The sequence below is a fragment of the Myxine glutinosa genome, chromosome 12 (assembly GCF_964187855.1).
Source record: "Myxine glutinosa chromosome 12, kmMyxGlut1.1, whole genome shotgun sequence".
NCBI lineage: Eukaryota > Metazoa > Chordata > Myxini > Myxiniformes > Myxinidae > Myxine > Myxine glutinosa.
In genome coordinates this window covers 39487169-39512504 of record NC_136272.1, presented here as the reverse complement: position 1 = coordinate 39512504, position 25336 = coordinate 39487169, and the positions used below count along the sequence as shown (strand labels likewise).

The 25336-nt window shown below is 41.4% G+C and overlaps 1 protein-coding gene across 3 annotated transcripts in view; it reads left to right on the top strand.

Annotated features, from left to right (window-relative positions):
* Positions 1–25336, top strand: part of LOC137415186 (epidermal growth factor-like protein 6) — a 78093-nt gene that overhangs the window by 39566 nt on the left and 13191 nt on the right. Inside the window, exons 6-10 of one of the 3 annotated variants that reach the window (XM_068100764.2) lie at positions 3949–4083; positions 4237–4359; positions 9955–10404; positions 17261–17350; positions 24374–24469. In XM_068100764.2, the coding sequence (XP_067956865.2) occupies positions 3949–4083; positions 4237–4359; positions 9955–10404; positions 17261–17350; positions 24374–24469 (894 nt within the window). The remainder of the gene's footprint in view (positions 1–3948; positions 4084–4236; positions 4360–9954; positions 10405–17260; positions 17351–24373; positions 24470–25336) is intronic. The other 2 variants (XM_068100766.2, XM_068100765.2) reach the window with 2 other exon arrangements.

Sequence of the window (25336 nt, the reverse complement as noted above, 5' to 3'; positions counted from 1 at the left end):
GTCCAGAAACCTCACACGAGCATACTCTGGATTTGCCTCTAGAATTGCTACGTGATCCGCCAACGGCTCGTATTTACTTTGTCTGACCACTCTTCTCAGAAGAGCCGGACCGGGCCCGGTCAACCAAGAGGGCAACGCTCGCCCGCTAGCACTACGTCACTGAAAGTGAAACATCCTTTCATGTGGAGTTTCATTAGTAGCGGTACACAGTAACGACCGGATTGTGTGCAGTGCATCAGGCAGTACACGTTCCCACTGCTGCAAAGGGTAAACCACGCAACTTGAAGCTCATAGACTGGCTCTCCAGATAATTCCGTTATAACGTTCCACCAAGCCATTGCCTTGAGGATTGTATGCCGTGGTACGGCTTGTAGCGACACCTCGATCCTGGGGAAACTGTTTAATCTCTCGAGACAGAAAAGCCATACCTCTGTCGGAGTGAATGAAAGCAGGATATCCGAACACATAAAAACAATTGCCGCAAACATTCAATCACCGTTGCAGAAGACATGTCAGGGCATGGAAAAGCAAACGGAAATCTGGAGTACTCGTCGACAACAGTAAGAATGTATCGGCGTCCCCCAGCTGCTGGCAACAGACCCTTGAAATCAACGTTCAAACACTCCCACAGTCGTCCGGCATGAATCAGCGTCCCTATAGATGGTTTATAAAAACTTGGTTTTACTTCGGCGCACACGCACACTTCGGCGCACACACTTTACAAGCATGTCTTGTAAAGACGTCTGACGTCATCAATAGAAAAAGGCAAATTCCTGCTATGCACGAAATGAGGAAAATCGAGTCACCCCGGGGTGACAGAGTGAATAATGAATATCCCGTAAATCGCCGGTGATCATTCCTGAGCAGACAGGTCGGGACAGAGCGTCGGCAGCCAGATTATCTCATCCCGGCCTGTGAATGATGTATAAACTGAAGTCAGCTAATTTTACGTGCCAGCGAGCGATTTTCTCATTTTTAATCTTCTGCGTATGGCGTCCATCATACATGGATGTGGCGGACTGCTGGTCCGTGATTAACTGGAAATGTTTCCCTAGAAGGAAATGGCGCCACCATCTGATGGCTTCCATGATCACGTAAGCTTTCTTCTCGATAGCAGAATGACGTTTTTCACTATCAGACAGTGTGCAAGAGAAAAAGGTGACCTACCTTCCTGCTTGAATGAGGGTAGCCACGATAGCACAGTCCGAGGCATCTGTATCACTCATAAAAGGAATAGCCTCGTCGATCGAGGTCACAACAGCATTAGCTATGTCTGTTTTCAATAGCTGAAAAGTGGCCTTCACGGCTACATTCAGTGGAAATATTTGGCATTCCACCAAAGGCCTTATTTTCTCTGAGAACCCGGGTATCCACTTGGAATAATGCGCGAACAGCCCCAGTACTCTGCGCAAGGTGCTCGGTCGGTGGGAGGGGACATTTCTAGCAAAGGTTGTAGCCGAGCAGTGTCAGGTCGTATCTCCCCAAAGATCCACTGTTTGGACGGAATAATTACACTTCTCTTCGTTGAAGGTCAGTCTGTATTTCTTTGCGACATCCAAGAACCGCCGTAAATTTGAGTCATGTTCTACCTGATCGTGGCCACATACGGTGACATTATCGACATACACAAAAACATCTTTCAGTTGTTCCCTGGTTAAAATGTCATCCATCACCCGTTGGAAACACGAACCCCGTTTGTGACTCCGAAAGGAATTATACGAAACTGATACAGCCTTTGACCAGATTCGAAAGCGGGGCAAGGTCGATGATTCTCCCTGATAGATATCTGGTGGTACGCACTTCAGAGGTCCAAGGAGCTGAATACCCGGTAGGTAGATATCTCTCTGACCATGTCATCCATTTGGGTAGTGGGTAGGCGTCAAGTTGGGTAAAGCGATTGATCGTCTGAGAATAGTCAATGACCATATGCTTCCAGTGATTAGGGTTAATGACAACGAGCACTTGAGCCCTCCAGGGCGAGCCATTAGGCTCGATTATACCCTCGTTTAGAAGCCGCTTGGTCTCGTCAGTGATAAATTGTGCATCTGGCCGCGAATATCGCTGAGATTTCACAGTTATAGGGTGACAATTAGGGGTTAAGCATGGGAACAGTGGGGGTGATTCAATCGACATCTCCGTCAAGCTACATACTGAGAAGACTTTAGAGGGTTGTGCACTGTCGAAGTGCATCTCTAAACATCCGTGCCTATTCAAAAAATCATGTCCCAGGAGAACGTCGGAGCACAGATTCGGCAATACCGTCATTTTAACATTCGACTACAGTATCTCGTTAGCTACCAAGTTCACCACACAGAATCCTTTGGAGCTTTGCCATGGGGCCGCTGATGCCATGTACATGCGCTGAGTGGCCGGCACAGTGGACCAGCCATGTCTGCGAACAAGATCCTGGCTGACATAACTTTCACTGCTCCCAGTGTCGATCAAAGCATCTGCAGCTTCGCCGTTAATCACCACAGGAATCATAGCCCTCGCGGCAGGAATCATAGCCCACGCCAGGCCGTGAGGCACAACCCCCAGAGCCATCCTCGGGGCACGTGTGCCCGCGAGCATCGTTCATCTGGTCCTAGCTGATCGACAAACTTTGGCAAAATGTCCTTTCTTACCATAACTATTACACAGTGCATCTCTAGCAGGGCTTAAGCTCCTAGGACGTCTGCGATTCCCGCAAAAGGAACATTTGCATGTCATCGCAGCAGGGGTCGTGGCCGCCGTGGTAACCAAAGCACTCTCCTCAGCATCTAGATTATCGTCAAGCATATCCAGGCAAGCGGCGTGCGATGGACAACTTGTCCCTGCAGCTGATACCGTGTCCGAGTGTTTCTCGGCGGTAGCAGCGTTCTCTGTCATAAAAAGGTCTTCCGTATGTCTCCGATCGAGTCTGGGCCAGCTGCAAAACTCGGGCCCGTGCGTACGCATCCTGAAAGGTCATAGTCTCGGTCTCTAGCAGCCGCTGACGGATGGCCGGAGAAAGGAGACCAGTAAGGAAAGCATCTTGCATTAGATCATCGAGGGCCATCTGATCCAGCACTCCACAGTCCTTGCCGAGTTGTCGTAACTCCTGCGTATACTGCTCCAAAGTCTCAGTAGCCTCTTGCCTGCGCGTAGCAAGCAAATGTCGAGAATAAATAATGCTTCGTCGTTTTACATAGAGAGCTTGCAGGACCACTACAGCGCCGGCGTAGGTTTCATTGTGGGAGAAATAGTCATAGACATTGCTGGACACATTGCAGGTGAGAACCTCCATCTTCTGTTGATCTGCTTCATCCACGGCTTCGGGCAAGGCTCACATGTAGAGCTCTAGGGATTTGAGCCAGTGGGTCCAGTGTCGTCCAGCATTGCTGGCATTGGGATCGCCGTCGAACCTCTCTGGTTTGAGAAACTTGTCCATGGCACTCGAGAGGTGAGATGGATTTCAATAAATTGTTATATCTGGGAAATGAGGTCTCGACTTGATTTCATAACAATTTATTGAAATCCATCTCATATACCGGCTTCGATGTCCGGTGGCACTCCAGAAGGTACCGAACATTAAAATCAGTCAGTGGTTAGAAAGATCTTTATATATTAGATGATACATATGTTTCATTTCTTTTTTTTCCCAATACCTCTCTCAATTTTGGCCAAGCAGCTGTTTAATTGCCATACATAAAAATCTGCATAGATGAACAAGAAAGAAAGACGTGCGTTCGTTTGCATATCTTCCATTCTTCACTCAACCATTTTCAAAAACGTTAACTGTAAATCCACATCAGCAGATCCAAATACATTCAAAAGGTTATTTGAAATAGTTACTCCCAATAGTTAATTAAACATCCGATGCAAGAGTTGAACACAAGTTAGCAAAACTTGCTTTTCTTTTCTGGTTCCTATCACAGCCATGAATCCTCCAATAGAAGATCATATCAGCATTTCACATCTTATTCACAGATGTCAATGAGTGCAAGATGAATAGAGTGGTGTGTTCACATCATAAAACGTGTGTGAACACTTTCGGGAGTTACCGATGCAAGTGTATGGAAGGATTTGATCTGCAATATGTGCATGGAAAGTTTCAGTGCAAAGGTCAGTATCATGGATGGTGCTTTACTCCAATTTTACTGCTTCTGAAGCATGAGGTTTGCCTTTATATTGCATGTGAGTCTCTTTTTTTTCAATTATGCTTAGTTAGTACAAAATGGTTGCATTTGAAAGCGTTTTGTGATTATATGCTTTCAGATATGGATGAGTGTATTCTTGGGAAGCACTCTTGCAGTGAGCATGCCACCTGTTACAATACTCCAGGTTCATACAGATGCAAGTGTAATGCTGGTTTTCGTGGCAATGGGCATGATTGTTCACGTAAGTAAATGTACATTGGTGTCATAGGTAGGGAAAGAACAGATCAGAAATGAATTTCGTTAAATAAAAATAGATCAATTATATTATAATATATACAGTCGTGGCCAAAAATATTGGTACCCTTGCACTTTTTTTCAAATAATGCACCATTTCTTCCAGAAAATTGTTGAAATTAAAAAATATTTTGGTATCCACATATGTATTTCTTTGGTTTGAAGTGGAAGAAAACAAAAAAACTTTTAAAATTACTAAATCTTAGCTTATTCCACACAGAAATTCTAAAATGGCCCGGACAATATTATTGTCACCTTTTAGAAGTTTTTAGACACAATTAGATTTCAGGCAGGTGATTCTCCTTTACTTTGGAATTGAACTCACCCGTGATGAGTTGCCGGTGCCTGCAATATAAAAATAACTCATTCAACCAGTTTGAATAGACAAAAGGAGTCATTCTGCTGTTTTGTGTCACTGTGTGTACCGCAATGAGCATAGACAAAAGAAAGAAAACCAGAGAATTGTCTCAGGAGGTCAGACAGAAGATTGTAGCCAAGCATGGACAATATCAAGGCTACAAGTTCATTTCCAGAGACCTTGCTATTCCTGTGTTCACCGTACGCAATGTTATCAGGAAGTTTAAGGCCCATGGCACTGTAGCCAACCTACCTGGACGTGGCTGCAAGAGAAAACTTGATTGAAGATTGCAGCGAAGGATTGTTTGAATGGTGGGGAAAGCACATCGATCAACTGCCAGACAGATTCAAGCTGACCTTCAGACACAAGGAACGACAGTTTCAACTCACACCATCCATCACCAACTCAATGAAAGGGGTTCTATGGTAGGAGACCAAGGAGGGAACCCACTGCTGAGAAAGCCTGATTGGAGTTTTCCAAAACACACCTGAACAAGCCAAAATCCTTCTGGGAGAATGTCCTGTGGACAGATGAGACCAAATTAGAGCTTTTTAGTCAAGCACATCATCTCTATGTTTACAGAAAACAAAATGAAGCCTTCAAAGAAAAGAACACCTCCCCTATAGTAAAAGATGAAGGAGGTTCAGTGATCTTTTGGGTTGCTGTGCTGCTTCTGACACTGGGTGCCTTGAATGTGTGCATGGCATCATGAAATCAGGAGATTACCAAGGCATTTTGGAGCGCAATGTTCAACCTAGTGCTAGAAATCTGCGTCTCCATCGAAGCTCATGGGTCTTGCAGCAGGACAATGACCCCACACACACTTCAAAAAGCACCCAGGAATGGTTCAAGACCATTCCCGATGGACTGTTCTGAAGTGGCCATCAATGAGTCCAGACCTAAATCTCATTGAACACCTGTGGGGAGATCTGAAAACAGTAGTTGGGAGAAGGCGCCCTTTAAATCTGGGAGAACTGGAGCAGTTTGCCCAAGAAGAATGGGGCAAACTGCCAGTAGCGAGGTGTAGGAAGCTCATTCATGGCTATAGGAAGCGCTTGACTGCAGTTATTTTGTCCAAAGGTCGTGCTACCAAATATTAAGTCTTGGGTGTCAATAATTTTTTCAATGCCATTTCTTTTTATTTTCTGATTTGAAAGGATATATTAAGTTCTGAATCAAAAACAAAGGTTCTGTAATTTTAACAGTGAAATAATGAATTGTGGAGACCACATACTTTTGTCAATTTTAACTTATTTTTAGAGAAAATTGTGAGGTATTTGAAAAAAGTGCAAGGGTGCCAAAATTTTTGGCCACGACTGCATATGTATATATATATATATATATTTAATTGACATATGTGGGAAAAGTACACTCCCAGACCAGGAATCAAACCCAGGTCCTCTGGTGAACCATACCAGTGCTCTGCCATCTGAGCTATCTGGGCGACTATGACCAAGCATGCAATTTGTAATAGCGAACATGGATTTGTACTCCCATTGGAGGAAGACCCTCTCGTGAGCAGGCCGTTGGTGCTCCTATGGTTGGCAGCGAGTGCCCCTGAAGCATTGACGGAAAGAGAGTGGCAATCATATGTGTGGTAAAATTTCACACTCAGCCAGGGTCGCCGAGATAGCTCAGATGGCAGAGCAATGGTACGGTTCACCAGAGGACCTGGGTTCGATTCGTGGTCAGGGTGCGAATTTCCCCATATATTTCAATTAATTAATTATAGTTCTGTTTATATATATATATATATATATATATATACACAAAGATTTGCGGTTGGGAGTAAATCCAAATGACTCCATGGTAAAATCTCCAACCTTTAATTGAACAAACAATGACTTGTTTTGTTTGTTCAATTAAAGGTTGGAGATCTTACCATGGAGTTATATATATATATATATAAATGAATGAATGATCGTTGTAAGGCCATTTTCCCCGCTGGAGCGGGGGTTAGCCTTATATATATATATACACACACACACACACACATTGGATTTATCCTGTTATGAAAAGTGTTACTATATCCTTAAGAAGTAATGGAAACCCCCAGAAAGTGCTTTTGGTTTCATATCATAACGATTTATTTTGTTATCCCATCTAATTTAGTATATTTGCTAGTGAACTCAGACTTGTTTACACCACTGAACATGTAGCTCAACTCTCAGCTATGTGTATAGCATGACAACATATGAAATCCTATTACAGTAACAACTGCATGATCTAAGAACAACAAACTTTGCATGCCATGCGAATGCATTGTCTTCTGCATTGCTAAAGTTCAGCCATACATCGACAATTTGCAGTTGGAAAGAAAAGATCAACAAAGGGAGTTCTTCAACTGCAAGCATCATCACGATTTCGTCAAAATGAGCTCACTGCGACCCCTAGGGCGCTTCTGCAGCACTTTTATTATAGTCAGGGCCTTTAGGGATATTTTGGTTCAAATTCTTCCAAAAGCATCAAATTTGGCGCAGATGTTGCCCATGCCATACTCTTTCGATTTTTGACGGGCACCAAGGGCGGTATGATCCGGGGACCATACCGGTCCATCCCGCCATGTCACCTGACCTATGACGTCATAAGTAGGATATGCATCCAATCACATGGCGTACTATAAGTGGTCAAAGTTCAAAATGAATCGATCGAAAAATGAAGGCAGGGATCCATTTTAAAGGTTTTCATAAAATCCAATATGGCCGCCAGGTCACATGACCTGTGACGTCATATTTATGACATGTATACAATCATGTATACATGAACCCGGATCATGATCGCACAAAAATTAAACACAAGGATATGGCATACAGTTCATAAAACATCAAAATCCATACATTTGTAATTAGACCGATGAACTGCATATGCCTGAAAATTAGGAAATAGACGTGTAAATATTTACTCTAATTGTCAAAAAGAAGGTCAGAGTTCGATTACCCAACCCAGAAACATAAAATGGTGAACCTCGCGTAAATCTTGACAAAAAACTCAAAAACCGACATGTTTGACTCAAAAATGACCTTTAAGATGACCTTGAGGGTTGACCTTGACCTCGAATCATCAAAATAACATCATAATTGGATTCCTCGACCTCGAAAACCCCTGAAAAGTGGTATCATACATGATTCCAACCCTTTTGGTTATTTAACTGATTTTCCTCTAATCCGGGTGGCGGCCATTTAGTATTTCGCCAATATGGCCCCCCCGGGGGGGGGGGGCGCCCGTCTTGGCGCCAGTCAAAAATCGAAAGAGTATGGCATGGGCAACATCTGGGCCAAATTTGGTGCTTTTGGAAGAATTTGAACCAAACGGCCCCAAAATATCCCTAAGGGCCCTGACTATTCCCTAAGGGAATATTTCCTAAAATATCCCTAAGGGCCTGTGTGGAAGGTTAATTATGCTGCAGACAAATAGAAGTACATCTGAGAGGGACTATTGGGGCTGAGCTACCTATAACTTGAATTGATGTTCAAGCCACGGCAGATGGTAGGGGAACTTTGTTGTGCTTATGATCCCCAACCAGGATGATACATATTCACAGCTTTCTGGTTAGGCCACAGCTCGAATAATGTGTTCAGTTAAACCATCTTATTTCTTCACATTGTTGTCTTTCATTTTTAAGTTTGCCTTATTCTTCCCTCCGACCCACTCTTTGAATTGAAAATGAAAAAGGAATTCACCATAATGTAGATTGCCAGTCTTGCCATGATCACCTGGAAATAGTTGCGATGTATGTGTTTAAATAATGGGATGATTGATATTCTGCAGAATATCATTTTCCTGTGCTTTCAATTTCCTCGTACATCATTGTTTGAAGTTGAATACAGCCACACATGAAATAACACATAAGCTATAACCGAGCCAAGAAGAGGGGGGTCATGGGACATTAGAATAAATGGGAAAGACATGAAGGCTTTGAAATGAAATCACAATTAAATTAATAAAAGGAATATTATTTACACGAGTGACATGTCATCAGATATAACAAGCAAATTTGAAACTTCTCCACTTACTCGAGCAATCCTTTTGTACCCATTTCTCTTCATTATTTTAACTTACATGGATTAATACATGTACCTTTTAAAGTCATCACACTGTCCAAAAATAAAACAAGTACAAAAAGTTTTAATTAAAACAAAAGCCGCGTCGATGTTACACAATGCCTAGATGCAGCTGTGCCTATAACGTCGATGTTATAGGCACAGGACATTCCTATTGATTCGATTACTTGATGTTATTTTTGTGCAAAGTGAAAATATATCTCGGCAATTTCCCGTGTGTGGCGACGAATTTTTAATATATCTCGGCATTTTCCCATCTGTTATTTCAGGCGGTGTATGACTGACCATGCCGCGATTTTAAAAAAATATATCTCGGCAATTTCCCGTATGTGGCGACACGTGAACGAAGCTATGCTCCTCTCTCCACATTATTGTAACGACATATAAATTAAATATTTCATCGTGACGATTGTCATCCAATGGACGAATTTTTAATATATCTCGGCATTTTCCCGTCTGTTATTTCGGGCGGTGTATGACTGACCATGCCGCGATTAAAAAAAAAAATATCTCAATGGACTTGAAGTTACAGGCCTTTGAGAATTCATTTCGTTCTATAAAGGGCAACTTTCATCGGATTTTCTTCCCGTTTTTTTTCAACCGAGTCTAAAACTACGTTAGCGACTGTGAAAAATGAAATGATATATCGAATTTGATTTGAAATAAAACTGTGTGAGAGAGGAAGACACCACGGGCCTACAAAACAGGCCTCAAAGCTATGCGAGTTAATAAAATGGTGGATATTTGTTTATATGAAGCCTCTCCCACAATGGGTGGAGCTATGGTTCCCAGAATGGGTGGAGCTTTGAGGTTTTGTCTTCTCTGCAAGAACAACAAGAAGAAGAAGAAGAACAAGAAGAATAACAACAACAACAACAGCAGAGGGCACTCTATGACCAGCGTCTGTGACGCGGCTAAAAATAAAAAAATTAAAAATACAATGAGCATCCTGAAACTTGGAGCTGCCTATGAATATTTGAATAGGAAATGATGTGTGACCACTTTGCGCTAGGCCATAAACTTAACAGATGTGTAATGGTCAAGCAGTGAATTACAACTGATGACCGCACTAGCTACTGCTGTTAGTATCTATTGGATGAACATTTGTCTCCCTTACCTCTAGCCACGAGTGAAAGCAGACATGATCCTCCCAATGTGTTCATTGGAGACAACAAGCTGCTTGTTGCACCACCTCATGCAAGCCGCCATCAGACCTTCCATACAAATGAGGTGATGCCAATCCCAAGAGACATCTGGGAAAGGAAAAAGATGCCAGGATACTGGAGGTGGGAAAACGAAAAAGTAGAAAACCCCAAAAACAAAATTGTCCCTGAGCTTGGGAGAAGTGAAGAAGTGGACGGTGTGGAAGAAAATGAGGAGGATGTGATCGAAGAAGAAGAAGAAGAACATGTACACGGAGTAAAGAAAAATAAGGAAGAGGATATGGAGGAGGAGGTGGAGGAAGAAGAGGAAGAAGATCAAGAAAAGGAAGCGAAGTGGGAAGAGAATGAAGGGAGTGAGGAAACGAGCTTGATGGTGGAGAAACCAAACAAATCACGTGGAGATGTTTACGGTACCCTTTTCATCATGCTTTATAACTGGACCAAAAAATATTTTGTACAAATTGGTTTATCTTGTGTGATTATATCCCAAAGAAAGAAAAATTGTTTGTTCGATTTAGCTGAGAACATTCATTATACAATTGAGATCAAAATGTACAAATATTTAACAGAACCGTAAAGCTCAAATGAAACTTAAAAAAAATTGTGGTCATTTAAGAGACGTGTTTTCGTATTAGTAAGGGCATTTTATGAGATATTTCACAAATCTGTTAACTAAATTGTTACCAAAAAATTTCTTCACCAATATGTTTGTAAAGGTGTGTTATAACATGTGTTAAAATGTTGAAGTTCAACTCCCGTGGGAAACCCAGAAAAAAAGCTGTTGAATTCGGGTACCGAAAAATTATTTTCGAGAATTTTTATTTTTTTTAATCGGCCCTTAAGTAACTTATGAGGGGTCAAATAAGGGTTTTTCATGATTCTGAGTTGATTGTTAACATTTATATTTTCACTTTTACATTTACACACAAAGTAGCTTTTATTTCACATACATATATAATACTCAAGAGTTATTTCTCATTCACAATGTCAGAAGTTTCAACAGTCATTGTCTATGTCTTCTTCAGACTCAACAACATCATGACTGCAGTTTCTGCATGTAATGCCATTACAGACTCCACAGGCCGAGATGCACGTGACCCCATTCTTCTTGCAGCTGCATCGCCGGTTGCTGCAATCTCCATGACAATTACAGCTCGTGAACTGCAATAGCTCCTCAGGAGCCGTGGGGTCCAGTGTTGGAACTGGCTCATACCCATGCACACCTATTGTCCATCCATAGTCCACATCCACAGTTGGAGTGTGGGAACTCAGGATCGTTGGCTTTGATCACCCACCCCGCTGCCCAGAGTGTGTCACCTGGAGTGAGGAGTGGCTGATCATGAGCCAGGGAGGAGGAAAGCTCAGCGAGGGGGAGAAACATGATCGCGTTCGTTCCTATCTGTTTCCTGTTCGTAAATGGAATAATCTTTACTTCAGTTCCTCTCAGGATCTTAGCTTTGTCGAGTGCCTTCAACTTCACCCGGGGGAAAGCTGCTGTTGTCTGTGGATCTGGCAAAGGTGGTGCCGGAGAGGTGACTTCGATCCAACCCATTGAGTGAAAGGGAGAGTTTCCGTGAATAGAGACAATGTTTAAATCTATATCGTCTCCAACAAACTGAGTGACTGCATTGTTTGTTTCCCCAACCTCCATAAAGACCACCTGATCATTACTTGACAATTCACTTTCACTGGCTGGCACTTTGGCTGTCATCACTGATTGATCCTCAAGCGCAGCATCAACCGCAACCTCATCATTGATCTGTTCATCGGTTTCCTCCACAATGGTGTCAAGAGTGCCAGAAGTATCTGGAACATCATCTCCACTCCTACTATTAAGGAAGCAGTATTTGTAGTTTTGTGTCTCCGTGTAAGACTCAGTGTATCCCAGCCGGTGGAACTTGTTGAGCATCCATTTTGACCCAAATCTATGATCAAGTTGTATGGCAAGCCCCATTTGGTGTGGCAATACTCCAGACCGAGGTCGACAGGCCTTAATAAAATTCTGCCCCCAAACGGCAACTCTTTTGTCTGTCTTGACAATCGGTCTCAAGAACATCTGAAGGCTTGCAGGAACAAGTGTCAGCTGACTATCGATGTCAGTCATACTGTGTGTGGTGGGGTATGACTTTGGACCTAAATCAATCAAGGCAATATCATTGGATATGAACTTGAGTGCCGTCTTTATGATCTGAGTCTTCTCATCTCCATGGTCAAGATTAGCATGATGCTTATCAGAATATTGTCGGTGCCATCTTTGAGACAGAGTACATCTGCCCTTCTTTCCTGTGTTGTGAAATACAAGGTGTCTTCGTATTTCTCTAGAAGTTTTATCTTTAGCCAATGCTTTGAATAAGAAAGGCTCTTCTCTGGTGACTGATCAAACTCCTGCAGCTTTTCATGGACTTGGTCCATGTTCATTACCCCATGCTCTAATTCTGAGTCTAACCATTCGCAGAATTCAATAAAAACTGCCTCTCGCTCCTCATCAATACTCCTCTGTCCTCTCTTCCTTTTTCCTTCCTCATCAGTCTTGGACAAACTGTCACCTCTCGCAAACATAAGTTTGCATCGCAAATGGTACAGTGTTTCTTCTGCTACCAAGTCGTTGATCCCTTCCAGGTGTACAGTGACTTCAGTGCCCCAGTCATCCCCGTGACTCCGTGCTGTCTTCAGCAAGCTTGCCTTCAGTGTATCTGCAGTCAAATTATCTGGCACTCTGTATTTCTTTCTAGCTTGTGCTGGATTATTTTTGTAGAGCTGGGCTGGTTGGTTGCAAAGAATGCATACATCCTTATACAGGAGGTCAACTGACTGTGATCTTCTAGAACTGCAGCCAGTTGATGAACTGAACTCACAAGTAGTGCGTCTTCTCTTCAACTTTGATGACTCTTTCTCTGCCTTTGATGCTTGAGCTGACTTCTTGGTGGTTGCAACAAAGTTGTTGTATAGATCATTTTTACACTTCTGGTGGTACCTCAGTTTTCCTTCCTTTTGAGCCTCCTTCATACGTTCCACAACAGTAACATTTTCGACAGTTTCTGCTTGTTTCAATAAAGTTGAGTATCCCTTTGGAGTTGCCTGTATGAGCCTTTCAGCTGGTGTATCCGAGCATGCACAGATGAAGCAATTGAGCACAGGTGGAGTAACGTCTTCATCCATATTGCTAGACTCCATGTCCTGCAAAGTAGAAAATGAGATATATTTAGAAATTATTTTTCCACAAAGGAGTGTCTGTGGTGAAATATAAATGTTAACAATCAACTCAGAATCATGAAAAACCCTTATTTGACCCCTCATAAGTTACTTAAGGGCCGATGAAAAAAAATAAACATTCTCGAAAATAATTTTTCGGTACCCGAATTCAACAGCTTTTTTTCTGGGTTTCCCACGGGATTTGACCTTCAACATTTTAACACATGTTATTACACACCTTTACAAACATATTGGTGAAGAAAATTTTTGGTAACAATTTAGTTAACAGATTTTCATATGTTTCCCTTACTATATGTATTTTAAATGATTTCCTGTTTATGCAAATTGAAAGAAATATGTATGGTATTCTGACAACATTACCTTGAATTGTGTGTTATAGCACATTATAACTAAATAACTGTAATCATTATTATTCTCACTCCGTTAAGTCATGTCCAGTGAATTATCATTTTCAGCTACATACAATATTAGCAATTGGTGACTTAATTTGAATAAGTGATTCGGGATTAACAAACACTTACAATACCGGATCCGGATAGGCCGGATCTGCTGACCTGAACGAAAATCTAATCGGCTTGTTCTTGTCGACTAACTACCTTCATCCACCAAGTTTTGTCATAATCCGTCCACAACGTTTTGAAAAATATAGTTTCTGGCCCCGTCTCTCAATGCTGAAGGATGACTAAAAAAATTAATGTATCCGGATCTTCACCAAAATCGAATCAATTCGGCCTTGCTACACCTGTTTACCAAGTTTCATCTGAATCCGTCCATAACTTTTTTAGGTATCCTGCTCATAAACAAACAAATAAATAAAATATATACAGTATATTAACCGGATCCGGATCCTCATCAAAATCCTCCTATTCATTGTCAATTGATCACTGGCTTCGACACCAATACGAAGTTTTATTATGGACCATAGGCATCAAAACCTATATATATATCAAACAAATAGTTTCAAATGGAGCACCTCGCTGCCACTAGAGCATTTGAATTGCATCAGATGTGGCAATAAATGCAAATTGTTGCTCCCAGCCAGCTTGACGGCCCGATGATGGAGGATGCCATTTACATTTTTGCCGTCTCCATCCCTACCCCATTTAAAATCTCGCGTGGGCACGGGCAACTTGCTCGTCTAATCAACTTGTCCTTGTCACACACCCACACTGTCAACCAGGTTTTGTCCGAATCTGTCCCCAACTTTTTGAGATATGGTGCTATATATAGTTTTTGGCCCTATCTCTCAATGGTGAAAATTCACTCAGAAAATTATGGTATCTGGATCCCGGCCTGATCTTCACCAAAATCTAATCAATTAATCCTTGTCAAACATCTCACCAGTACACCAAGTTTCATCGAAAATGCATCCAAAACTTTTTAAAGATGTCCAACCCATATACAGACAGACAAATGGGTGAAAACATAACCTCCATCACCGTCGGTGGTGGAGGCCGGAGGTAACAAACCTTATAAATCTGATACACTCTCCACCTCCCATCCCCACCATTTGTCAGTCCACCCCTCCACTCACAATCCCTCTCACTGATCTCCTTACCTAGTTTGCATGTGTGTGATGGCATTTTGAATGTGAAAGTGGTGTTTACCTTAATTTAGGTGATTTGTTGGCCTACTTCATTTGGGATCTCTCATGGAAACTGCATTCCTGCCCAACCTGAGACCTTTGTAGTAAAGAGAACATTAATACCCAGACCAATATCCTCAGGGCAACAACAATTTGGCAAACAGTGCCTAAGGGTATTTATCACCATATTTTGTAGTAATGTATTTTTTATTCACACCTTCATATCAATTCCAAGTCGGTGAACTCCCATCATGTGCATGCCAACTTGCTTTTTGACCAACAGTTGCAAGATGGCACCACAACCTCACACTAAGTTTATTTCCATAATTATCTTTAATATGTTAACTACTCAAAGTCGGAGTGAATATTGTAATTCCATAACATCTGTGTATAGGTTGATGATCTGTGTACAATTAGCGCCAGTTTTAGTAACCTCTGGCGTTAGCTCCTCTCAATGCTAATGGGCAGGTTTGCCTCCAAAATGTCTGCTACAAGATGAATTGCAATGGATATATTTTTAGGAAAGTCATTTGTTAAGTAATGATGTTTTAAGTGCCTTTGGTTTCGATCAGGTCATATTCACTGAATGTTAATAACTCCCTCTTGCCCTAAAGATCATTGTTTAACTGAGGTATACTACTCATGCTATATCACATGCAGAGAGAAGAGAGAGAGAGAGAGAGACAGAGAGAGAGGTGAGAGAGAGGGAGAGGGAGAGAGAGAGGGAGAGGGAGAGGGAGAGAGAGAGAGCAAGGAGAGAGCAAGGAGAGAGAGCAAGGAGAGAGAGCAAGGAGAGAGCAAGGAGAGAGCGAGAGAGATAGAGAGAGGGAGAGAGAGGTGAGAGAGAGGGAGAGGGAGAGGGAGAGAGAGAGAGAGAGCAAGGAGAGAGCAAGGAGAGAGCAAGGAGAGAGCGAGAGAGAGAGAGTGGGATAGAGAGAGAGTGGGATAGAGAGAGAGAGTGGGATAGAGGAAGTGTGAGAGAGAGAGAGAGAGAGAGAGAGAGAGAGAGAGAGAGAGAGAGAGGGAGAGAGAGAGAGAGAGAGAGGCAGGGAGATAGAGAGGGGGGGAGAGGGAGACGAAGATGGAGCAGGGAGAGAGAGAGAGAGAGGCAGGGAGAGAGAGAGGGGGGGAGAGGGAGATGGAGACGGAGCAGGGAGAGAGAGGGAGAGAGGGAGCAGGGAGAGGGAGCAGGGAGAGAGAGGGAGAGAGGGAGCAGAGAGGGAGCAGGGAGAGAGAGGGAGAGAGGGAGCAGGGAGAGAGAGGGAGAGAGAGGGAGAGAGAGGGAGAGAGAGGGAGCAGGGAGAGAGAGAGGAAGCAGCGAGAGAGAGGGAGCAGGGAGAGAGAGGGAGCAGGGAGAGAGAGGGAGCAGGGAGAGAGAGGGAGCAGGGAGAGAGAGGGAGCAGGGAGAGAGAGGGAGCAGGGAGAGAGAGAGAGCATGGAGAGAGAGAGAGCATGGAGAGAGAGAGAGCAGGGAGAGAGAGGGAGCAGGGAGAGGGGGTGAGAGAGAGGGAGAGAGGGAGCAGAGAGGGAGCAGGGAGAGAGAGGGAGCAGGGAGAGAGAGGGAGAGAGGGAGCAGGGAGAGAGAGAGGAAGCAGGGAGAGAGAGAGGGAGCAGGGAGAGAGAGGGAGCAGGGAGAGAGAGGGAGCAGGGAGAGAGAGGGAGCAGGGAGAGAGAGGGAGCAGGGAGAGAGAGGGAGCAGGGAGAGAGAGAGAGCATGGAGAGAGAAAGCATGGAGAGAGAGAGCAGGGAGAGAGAGGGAGCAGGGAGAGGGGGTGAGAGAGAGAGAGAGAGAGAGAGAGAGAGAGAGAGATCTTTTTCTACCCCCCTTAAACTCCCCATTCTGGAGCAAATTGTGACATGTCGCAGGTAAAAAGTATTAGTGAGGTTTATTCAAGCCTGACTGCATGCACGGTATTCGCCTCCCTAAAAAAATAGCGTGAGGTAATTTTTGAACAGCCCCATATTCGAGTTGAACAATCCATGACTGTGTGCCAAATCAGCTAGTTCTAATATTACCGTGGGGAGCATGGCCATGGATTGGAGGTGTCGAGTTAATCTTTTAATAACGCATTAAATGTGGGTTTCAAAACCGCGCTGTTCATCTTTTAAGTTACCGGATTTTGTCGTGACCGTTGTGACCACAATGCGGTCATTCTTGTTCATTCACCGCAAACTTCGTTACACAACCTCAGCACATTACACAACCTATTTGGAGCCTTCTTGTATTTCCAAATACACAACTTATTTGCAAATGGCCAGAATTATTTATACAGCTGTGACATCATTTCATACAGGAATTAACGCTACTAATTCACAATTCTTCAGTGAGCTATAATTATTTTATTTTAATTGAGAACAATAAAATTATTCCTGCAGCTTTGTCATTGAAACAGTATTGTCATAGTTGCTTTTGCTGCTATTGTAAGGTACTCAGAAAGATATTGTTTGTCTCATGGCTTATGTTGCAGTCCCTCCAGCCAAATCCCTCAATGGTTATGGCAACGTACACCCAGTATTCATTGAGGAATACTCAGAGGAGCCCAGTCCTGCCTTTCCCTGTAAGTGCCTCATGTGATTCTCAACATAAATACAGGTAAAGGACAAATGTGAACGATAAAGGATGCTTGTATGTCATTCTGTAGCAATTCAACAAATGGCTGCCGCTTAAACATCCCAGATTTTCTTAAATTGGATTCACAGAGTCAGCACAGTTCTTGAAACTCCTGCAAAAACCCAAAAGCATTTTCCAGTATTGGAGAGTCCTGGGAAACTTGTCCTTGTCATTGAAAATCGTGGAAAATCGAGAAAATTGTGCAAATATAAATAATTTGGCAATTGCCCCCCCCCCCCACCCCTTTGTTAGAATTATTAATTCCGCTGGTCTCTTTAAGCTTTAAGACAAAACTACCAATTTTAACCTCCCCCAAGGATTTACCATAAAAGCCGCATCAAAATGGTGTATCAGTTGGTCACTCCACACCATACAGAGCTAACCTTATAGCATTGTGCTAATTTAGATTCAAAGTTCCTCCTGAGTTAGTCCCCGCTGATGTTATTCTATTATATCTGCCCCTATTTATGTGTTAGTGGCTTCTGCCGTTTATCCATTTAGATCAAAAATATTAGAGGACCCCTGGGACTTTACACATATCTACACTGTAAAAGGAGCCGTGCTGCGTTTGTGCATGCGAGTTCCAGACCCCACTATACCTTTAATAACCCTTAACACCCCCCAAACCCCCTTGATACCCCAAGACCGTTTAGAACCTTAAGACCTTAAAGAATCTTGAGACCCTTACAACCTTCAAGACTCCTCAAGACTCCTTAAGACCCTTTATAACCCAAAGAACCTTAATACCCCGAAGACTGTTTGGAATCATAGAACCCTCAATACCCCTAAGAGCCTTTAGACCCCTAAGACCCTTGAGACCTTTTATAACCCTAAGACTCTTTAGACCCCTAAGACCATTCAGACATTTTAGACCCTTTATAGCCCGAATACCCTTTAAGACTCTTTATACCCCTAAGACCTATCAGGCCTTTAAGAGCCATAAGACCCTTTAGACCATTTATAACCGAAAGAAGCTTTAAGACCCTTTAAGACCATTTACACATTTAAGACCCTTTATACCCTTTAGAAAAAAAATTAGAAAACGTATTGACCAAAATTGACCAAATTCATTCATTCATATTGACCAAATTTGTTGTGAATAACATTCAATCATGTAAAACACTTCATTGGTCAAATTTTAGAAATTACCAAAATGCTGTTTCCATGGCAACTATTGTTTATTTGGATTTCGCAAATACACGGTGTCCTCGCTTAACGTTGTCCTGGTTAACGTTGTTTCATTATAACGTCTATACTAATTAGATACCAAAGCTTCACAGAACATCGTGATTATTTACCTATAACTCGCTATTACGTCTTCTGGTTATATAAATGCCATGGAAGGTCTTCGGTGCTACTACGAAATATATAAAGAAAAGAAGAGGGAGAACAAGCAGTCATTCATTGATGCTTGTTTTCGGAAGCGAGGAAAACGGTCATCTCAACAGCCAGCAGAAGACTTCACGTCACAGCAAGGGGGAGAACCCTCCGGGTCTCAGGGATTCGCCATACTCCCATGCTCCACCAAAATATCTTTTTTTATTGTTCTAAAGGGTGATTTTTTTGTAGTTTATTTTACATTTATTTACAGTACTGTATTACAATGTACAATACAGAATATATAAACAATGACAAGTGCATAAATTTACTTAAATGTAATGCATTTAATGGGGGCAAAGGAACCTAAACCCCTTCTCCCCCTATTTACATTAATTATTATGAGACAATTTGATCCATTAAACGTCGTTTCACATAATGTTGTGATTTCAAGAATGTAACCAAGATGCTAACCGAGGACCAAGTGTATCATGCTTTGCACAACATATATATTTTTAATCACTACCGATAGTTCTTCTTCTGAGTGGACCGCCATTGTCTATAAGGTAAACCTGTACCACGTGTCACAGTCCACATCATCACTTTACTTTGAAATTCCCCTTTATACCAATACACACTCCAAAAAATTGTTCATTGGAGGAGAGACATCTACGAACCCTTTGGAAACGGGTACCCAGCTAGTAATTGTAAATCAGCGGCGCTGCTGCGGTGAAGGTGTTAACAGAGACTCGCCTTGGCATACAGTACTGTACCCATGTACTGTACCGGTACCTATCTCCGCATCATTACTGTGTTCGAGGGAATCATAATCAATTCCTTTGTTTTAGGTTATTATTGTCCTTAGTGATTTTTTTTAAAATCGTGGCTCCCAAAAGGAAAACTGCTGCTAGTGGTGAACCAAGTGCAAAAACGTCGAGGAAAGTAATGTCTTTGACAGAGAGTTCTGTTTTGGATAAGCTTGGTCGAGGCAAGAGTGCACGGCACCACTGCCGTGCACTTCCAAAGTGCACGTTCAAAGTGCACTTCCAAAGGGTCAGACATTATAGTGTTAACGAGTCCAGTATCCACTAAGTAAATAAATTAGCAGAAAACATAAGGGCTCCCAAAAGAGTAGTGAATGCTCTGGTTTTGCCCCATGAGCGAGGGTGATTCCGGTAAACTGCTCCAGTTCATGACAAGTGGGTTTATAGCTGAAAGGAAACGTAACCCCCGGGTAAAACAAGGGTTTACTGCAGTCCAAAATCCTCCTTATATGTGGAGAGCATAATTTGTTGACTTCAATTTGTTGACTTCAATGGAATAACAGGAGACAATGTTTCATTCTTATTCCCGTGGTGTATTCCAATGTCACTTGTTACATAAAGCATTTGTATTAAAAGTCCTGGAAAACAACTTTTTTGTCCTGGAAAACTCCTGGAAATTTGGTCTTCCTTGGCTGTGCGAACCATGATTCCTATGTTGTGCCATATGACAACCTGCACAGCTATAGGGATGCATTTCCAGTATTTTTTTTAAGTGGCAAAGCCTCTTTAACTACTTAAAGTGAGCCCTTAGAAATCGAAATTTATAAAAGATATTTCAAAAAGATATTTGAGCTTTTCAGATATAGCTAAAAAATATCTAAAACAATGATGTTCATGGTCCACTAATTTTCAGCCAAAGTTAGGTTCATGGAAAAAAACTTGAGGTCAAACTTCAAAGAGAGAAATATTTGACAGTCTCTCCCCTCTCTTCCTGTCTTTTTAATGTTAAAAAACCCCCTGAGATTTGAAGGATTTAGATGTATCTCTAACGGTCATTACGAGGGTTTTTGTCTGCACATATGTGGAGCTCAAAGTTTTGATCACTGGATTTGAAAACTTTCAAATCCGTTTATCTTTTTCTAGGTTGAAAGAAAACATCTAAAAACACTGGAAATCGAGAGATCTCGCAAAGCTGTTCATTTTAACCTATATAAGTATATACCCTACCGGCGCATTTCCAGTCAACGAGAGAGTGCCCCAGAGGGGCTCGATACACTTTAAGTAGTTCATGTTTAAAGTGAAGGAGAGAGGGGCATGGCTTGCTCAAAGTGGCCAGCAAAATTAGTCCAAAATTGACAAGTAAACTTTCCACTTAATTACTTAAATACTTACTGTTTGAGTCTTGAAATTTCTTTGCTAATAAGCTACGGTGTAGACTTTGGATGTACATTAAAAAAGCGGGTTATAAAATCATATGGCGGTGTCAGGAGGCAATCAAGTGACTGATACTTTGCAAAAATTATCAGTCAAAACCTCATGGGGCTGTTTTGTAAGATTTCTGAAAGTTATATATTGTTTTGTAGCATTGCTATTTACTACAATTGTACTAAATTTGTTGTACTTACCCTCTTTCCTGTTATCCTGTATGCTTAAAAGTAGTAGTTAATATAGGCACTCACCCACAAGGTATTCCATATGTTTAATTCTGCAACAATATCATAAAGATGGACATTTCAAGGTTTATTTACATTTATGAGCATTCAGCATAATCCATTACAGATATATCTTCCTTCCTAAAGTGCTGTTTCTCAATTGTTCATTACCTCGCTCAGGAAATGTAAACAAGTTTGTTAAATAATAAACATGCTATACTTTTTGTACAAAAACAATAAGAAAATGGTTGATTTGTCTGCCGTGAAAGATGAAAAGGTGCTGACAAAAACAAAACAAAAGGTAAAGCCCAAAACTTCAGCACCTTTTCATTAATGTTTCATTTTTCTCCTTTCCTCTCCTTCCTCTGCTGCTGATACATGCCCTTTCTGCTCTTATGTAAATGATGAAGCAACATAACTATTTAATACACCTGTTATCACACTTTATTCAACAAGCTTCCATTTTCTATCCCTCATTGGGACTACACCTGTCCTAACCCGCTCTTTTACCTTCAATCATACATACTTTTAAAATTTCCTTGAAACTGTGTTTAATGTTCCTTCTCGTATGCCTTTCATAATCTATTCTAGTTTGTTGAGTTAGTTTCTTAACTAGCTGGAGAGTGTAAAGATGCTTGATTCATGCTGCAAGCGCACAAAATTCAGGAAGGGAAAAAATTGTTGGTGATATATTGTTGGACCCGGTATACGTTGGGGATGCATTCCTGAAAAGTGCGCCGAATATCGAAATGACGCAAGTTAATAAGAGTTAATGGAATAAGCGAGGAATGTGTTCCTAGAGTCTCCACTTGACCTATTATATTTTACTTTTTACAGATGATATTACCCCTTTTTTGATTAATGGCTGTTATATTCAAGTATACATGCGTATATATACTGGATATTTGCACACACACACATATATATATATATATATATATATATATACACAAAGAATTAAGTTAAGCACCCCCCCCGTTTTTTTACAACCTCGCACATTACAAGTTTGTTGTCGTCAAAACAGTGTAATATACCCATGTTATTGCTATATTTTCTGGAGAAGTGATATTATGGTCACATAAAAACATAACAATCATGCCGTTTTCAATATTTTATTCTGAATAATTTAAGGTGAAATCTTTTGGGAATTTTAGGCATATTTTCACCTCAATTTAAGTATGGAGCTATAGGTCCATCACGGACAGTGTGGATGACGTTTATGTTTTCTAACGTACAGTCATTGTTCTGAGAAGACCTCTAGCGATCTTTGCGTCAATAACGTGTGTAGGACCCACGTGATCGGATCACTGACTCAACCAATCACTTTTTTTCACTTTGATCACTCACTTTCATCAATGGATAATTGCTAATGTCATACCAATCATTATTTGATCTCACATACCTTAGAATATATGCCAATGTATACATATACACAAAGAATATATATTAGGGGGTGCTTACCTTAATTCGTTGTGTAGGGGTGCTTAACTTAATTCTTTGTGTGTATATATATATATATATATATATATATATATATATATATATATATATATATATATATACAGAACAATTACCAGACATATTTAAATAAAAATAAAGCTCTTCCAGAAAAGTGGTCAAAGTTGACAGCACATCTTCTCACATGAAAATTGTCATTTTTATAGGTGGTACATTGTAGTCGGAGGCAAACTTAATAACCCGGCAATATAAACGGCACATTTACCAGCATCCATTCGACGAATAACATCTAATTTAACTTATAAGGTAACGCTTTTACAATGCTTCTCAGCAACTTTACAGTACAACACATTTATTTGTGCTATGCAAATTACTGTAGTTCTTTCGGCAATTTTGCGATTTCCCGATTTGGTACTTTTGTGATGTATTTTGGTGTCTTTATCAGTCTTGTAAGTTCTCATAATTCTCAAGAATAAAAGGTATGCTCTTAGTGATTAAGGCCTAACTTTTAATGTCTAACTTTTATTGTGAAACAAAAGTAAACTTCAAAAATTTCAAATATACTTGATCTAATCAAAATGTTTACTGGTTCTTATTTTACTAATTATTATCGGCAAAAACATGCAATTAAAACGCAAATGCCTCATGAAAGTAACTACACGATGTAAAGCTAAACATGGACCAAAAAGGTGAATTCACTGGACATTCTGTTCATATATGGGACACAGGGGATGTCCCATATATATTCTTTGTGCAGAGAATACAACCTTAAATAATATATATTAACTTAACTACAGTTAGCCGGATTTGGGTTATAATCTACTTTGAAGGTAGAACTATTTGGAGAAAAAGAAGCAAAAGTTGATAAACAAATGTAGTGGGAATATCTTAGCTTGTCTAAATTTCAGCAAATGAGATAAATCAGGTTCTAATAACTGGGTAACTGCAGTTCACAGTTGAGTGTCCTGTTTGGGAGCAACAATTCTGTTCCTTAATATTGTCTTGAGCACATAAATTGCCTAAAATATCCTCTCACACAAGTACGTTGAAGCAATCATTTAAAAAAAATTGTTTAAAGGAAAGAAATTGTTGAAATTGTTTCCGAGAGTTGCGGATAAAATTGTTGCAAAAAATTGTCGGTACTTTAGGATAATCATGATGTAAACCATTGTAGGCCTACAGTAATACCCCGATTTATGTCTCTCATTTTAACGTCGTTTCACAAATACGTCATCAAGTTATTGATACCACTAATTGACTAGCGTCGCATCAACTCGCACACATGCTTTAAAAGCCGTAGGCCTACGTATTAATCTCAAAAGTTGTGGACGGATTCGGACGAAGCTTAGTGAACCGGTTGGGTGTGCAACGAGAACGAATCGATTCTATTTTGATGAATATCCGAATCCCGATCCAGATACAATAATTTTTTGATTTTTAAAGTGATTCTCCACCATTGAGTGACAGAGCCAAAAACGATATATAGCACGATATTTCAAAAAGTTATGGACAACTCAATGACAAACTAGGTAGATGAGTTGGTTAGGTGACTAGAACTAGCCGATTCGATTTTGATTCAGGTCCAGATTCAGATCCGGCCTATCAATGGGCCAGCGGAAGTATGCCCTCTACCGAGTACTGTTCTAATTTGTCTTGTAATGTTTATGTTAAGACAGATTTGGTGCATTTGAAGCCAAAATGGACAACTGATGTATCTACTGAACAGAGCAAAGTCATTTTAGAGCTGTTCTGACTGTATTACTTTTTTGCTTTTCACAGCGGTGATGATCAAGTGCAAATTTGAGGAAGATATATGTGACTGGTCCCAGGATGTTGCTGACAACTTGGACTGGGAACTGGCCCACAGTGATGAAGGTATGCCAAAGGTGCACAATGACTTAATCCGTAGCCTGTGGCCTTTTTTTGCACATGGCTCGGTCAACTGCTTTGACCACAACCACAGGCAGCATGGAACCTGAGCATGGTGGAGATTCACTCCGCGAATGACCGTGCATATGTGGTCACAAACATGCACCCGAGCAACGAATGCACTTTGCACTTTGAACAGGTTTAAACCACCTTGGTATGGGTTATTGGCCGGGTATTGGGTATTGGCGCCAATTTAATTTCCCCAGCTGTTATCAATTAAAACAAATATGTTTGTGCAGAATGGATGACATGCACACAACAACTTAGGCAATAAATAAACAATTTAATAAAAGCACAGAAAAAAACAATAACGAAATCCCAAATGAAGATTTTTTTTTTGAATAAATAATCACGAAAACGTAACAAAAAAAGTAGGGAAACTAAACTCGCGAAGGGCCACACACAAAAAACATCCCTACAAAAACCAGGCGAGATAGAAATTCCAGGCTGGAATTTCCCAAGTCAAACAGGGAGGTGGTTTTTGGCAGCTGGGGAAGCAGAATGTGCTGCCAGCAATGTTCGCCAAAGAAGGCTCATGAGGGCTGTCTCAGTCGACTCACTGACCCAGAGAGCACACCACGTTGTCCACTCCCCTCACCCACTGTCCCAGAGAGCGCACCACCTTGTCCACTACCCTCACTCACTGACCCAGAGAGCACACCACCTGGTCCACTACCCTCACCTACTGACCCAGGGAGCACACCACCTTGTCCACTACCCTCACCCACTGACCAAGAGAGCACACCACCTTTTCCACTACCCTCACCCACTGACACAGAGAGCACACCACCTTTTCCACTACTCACCCACTGA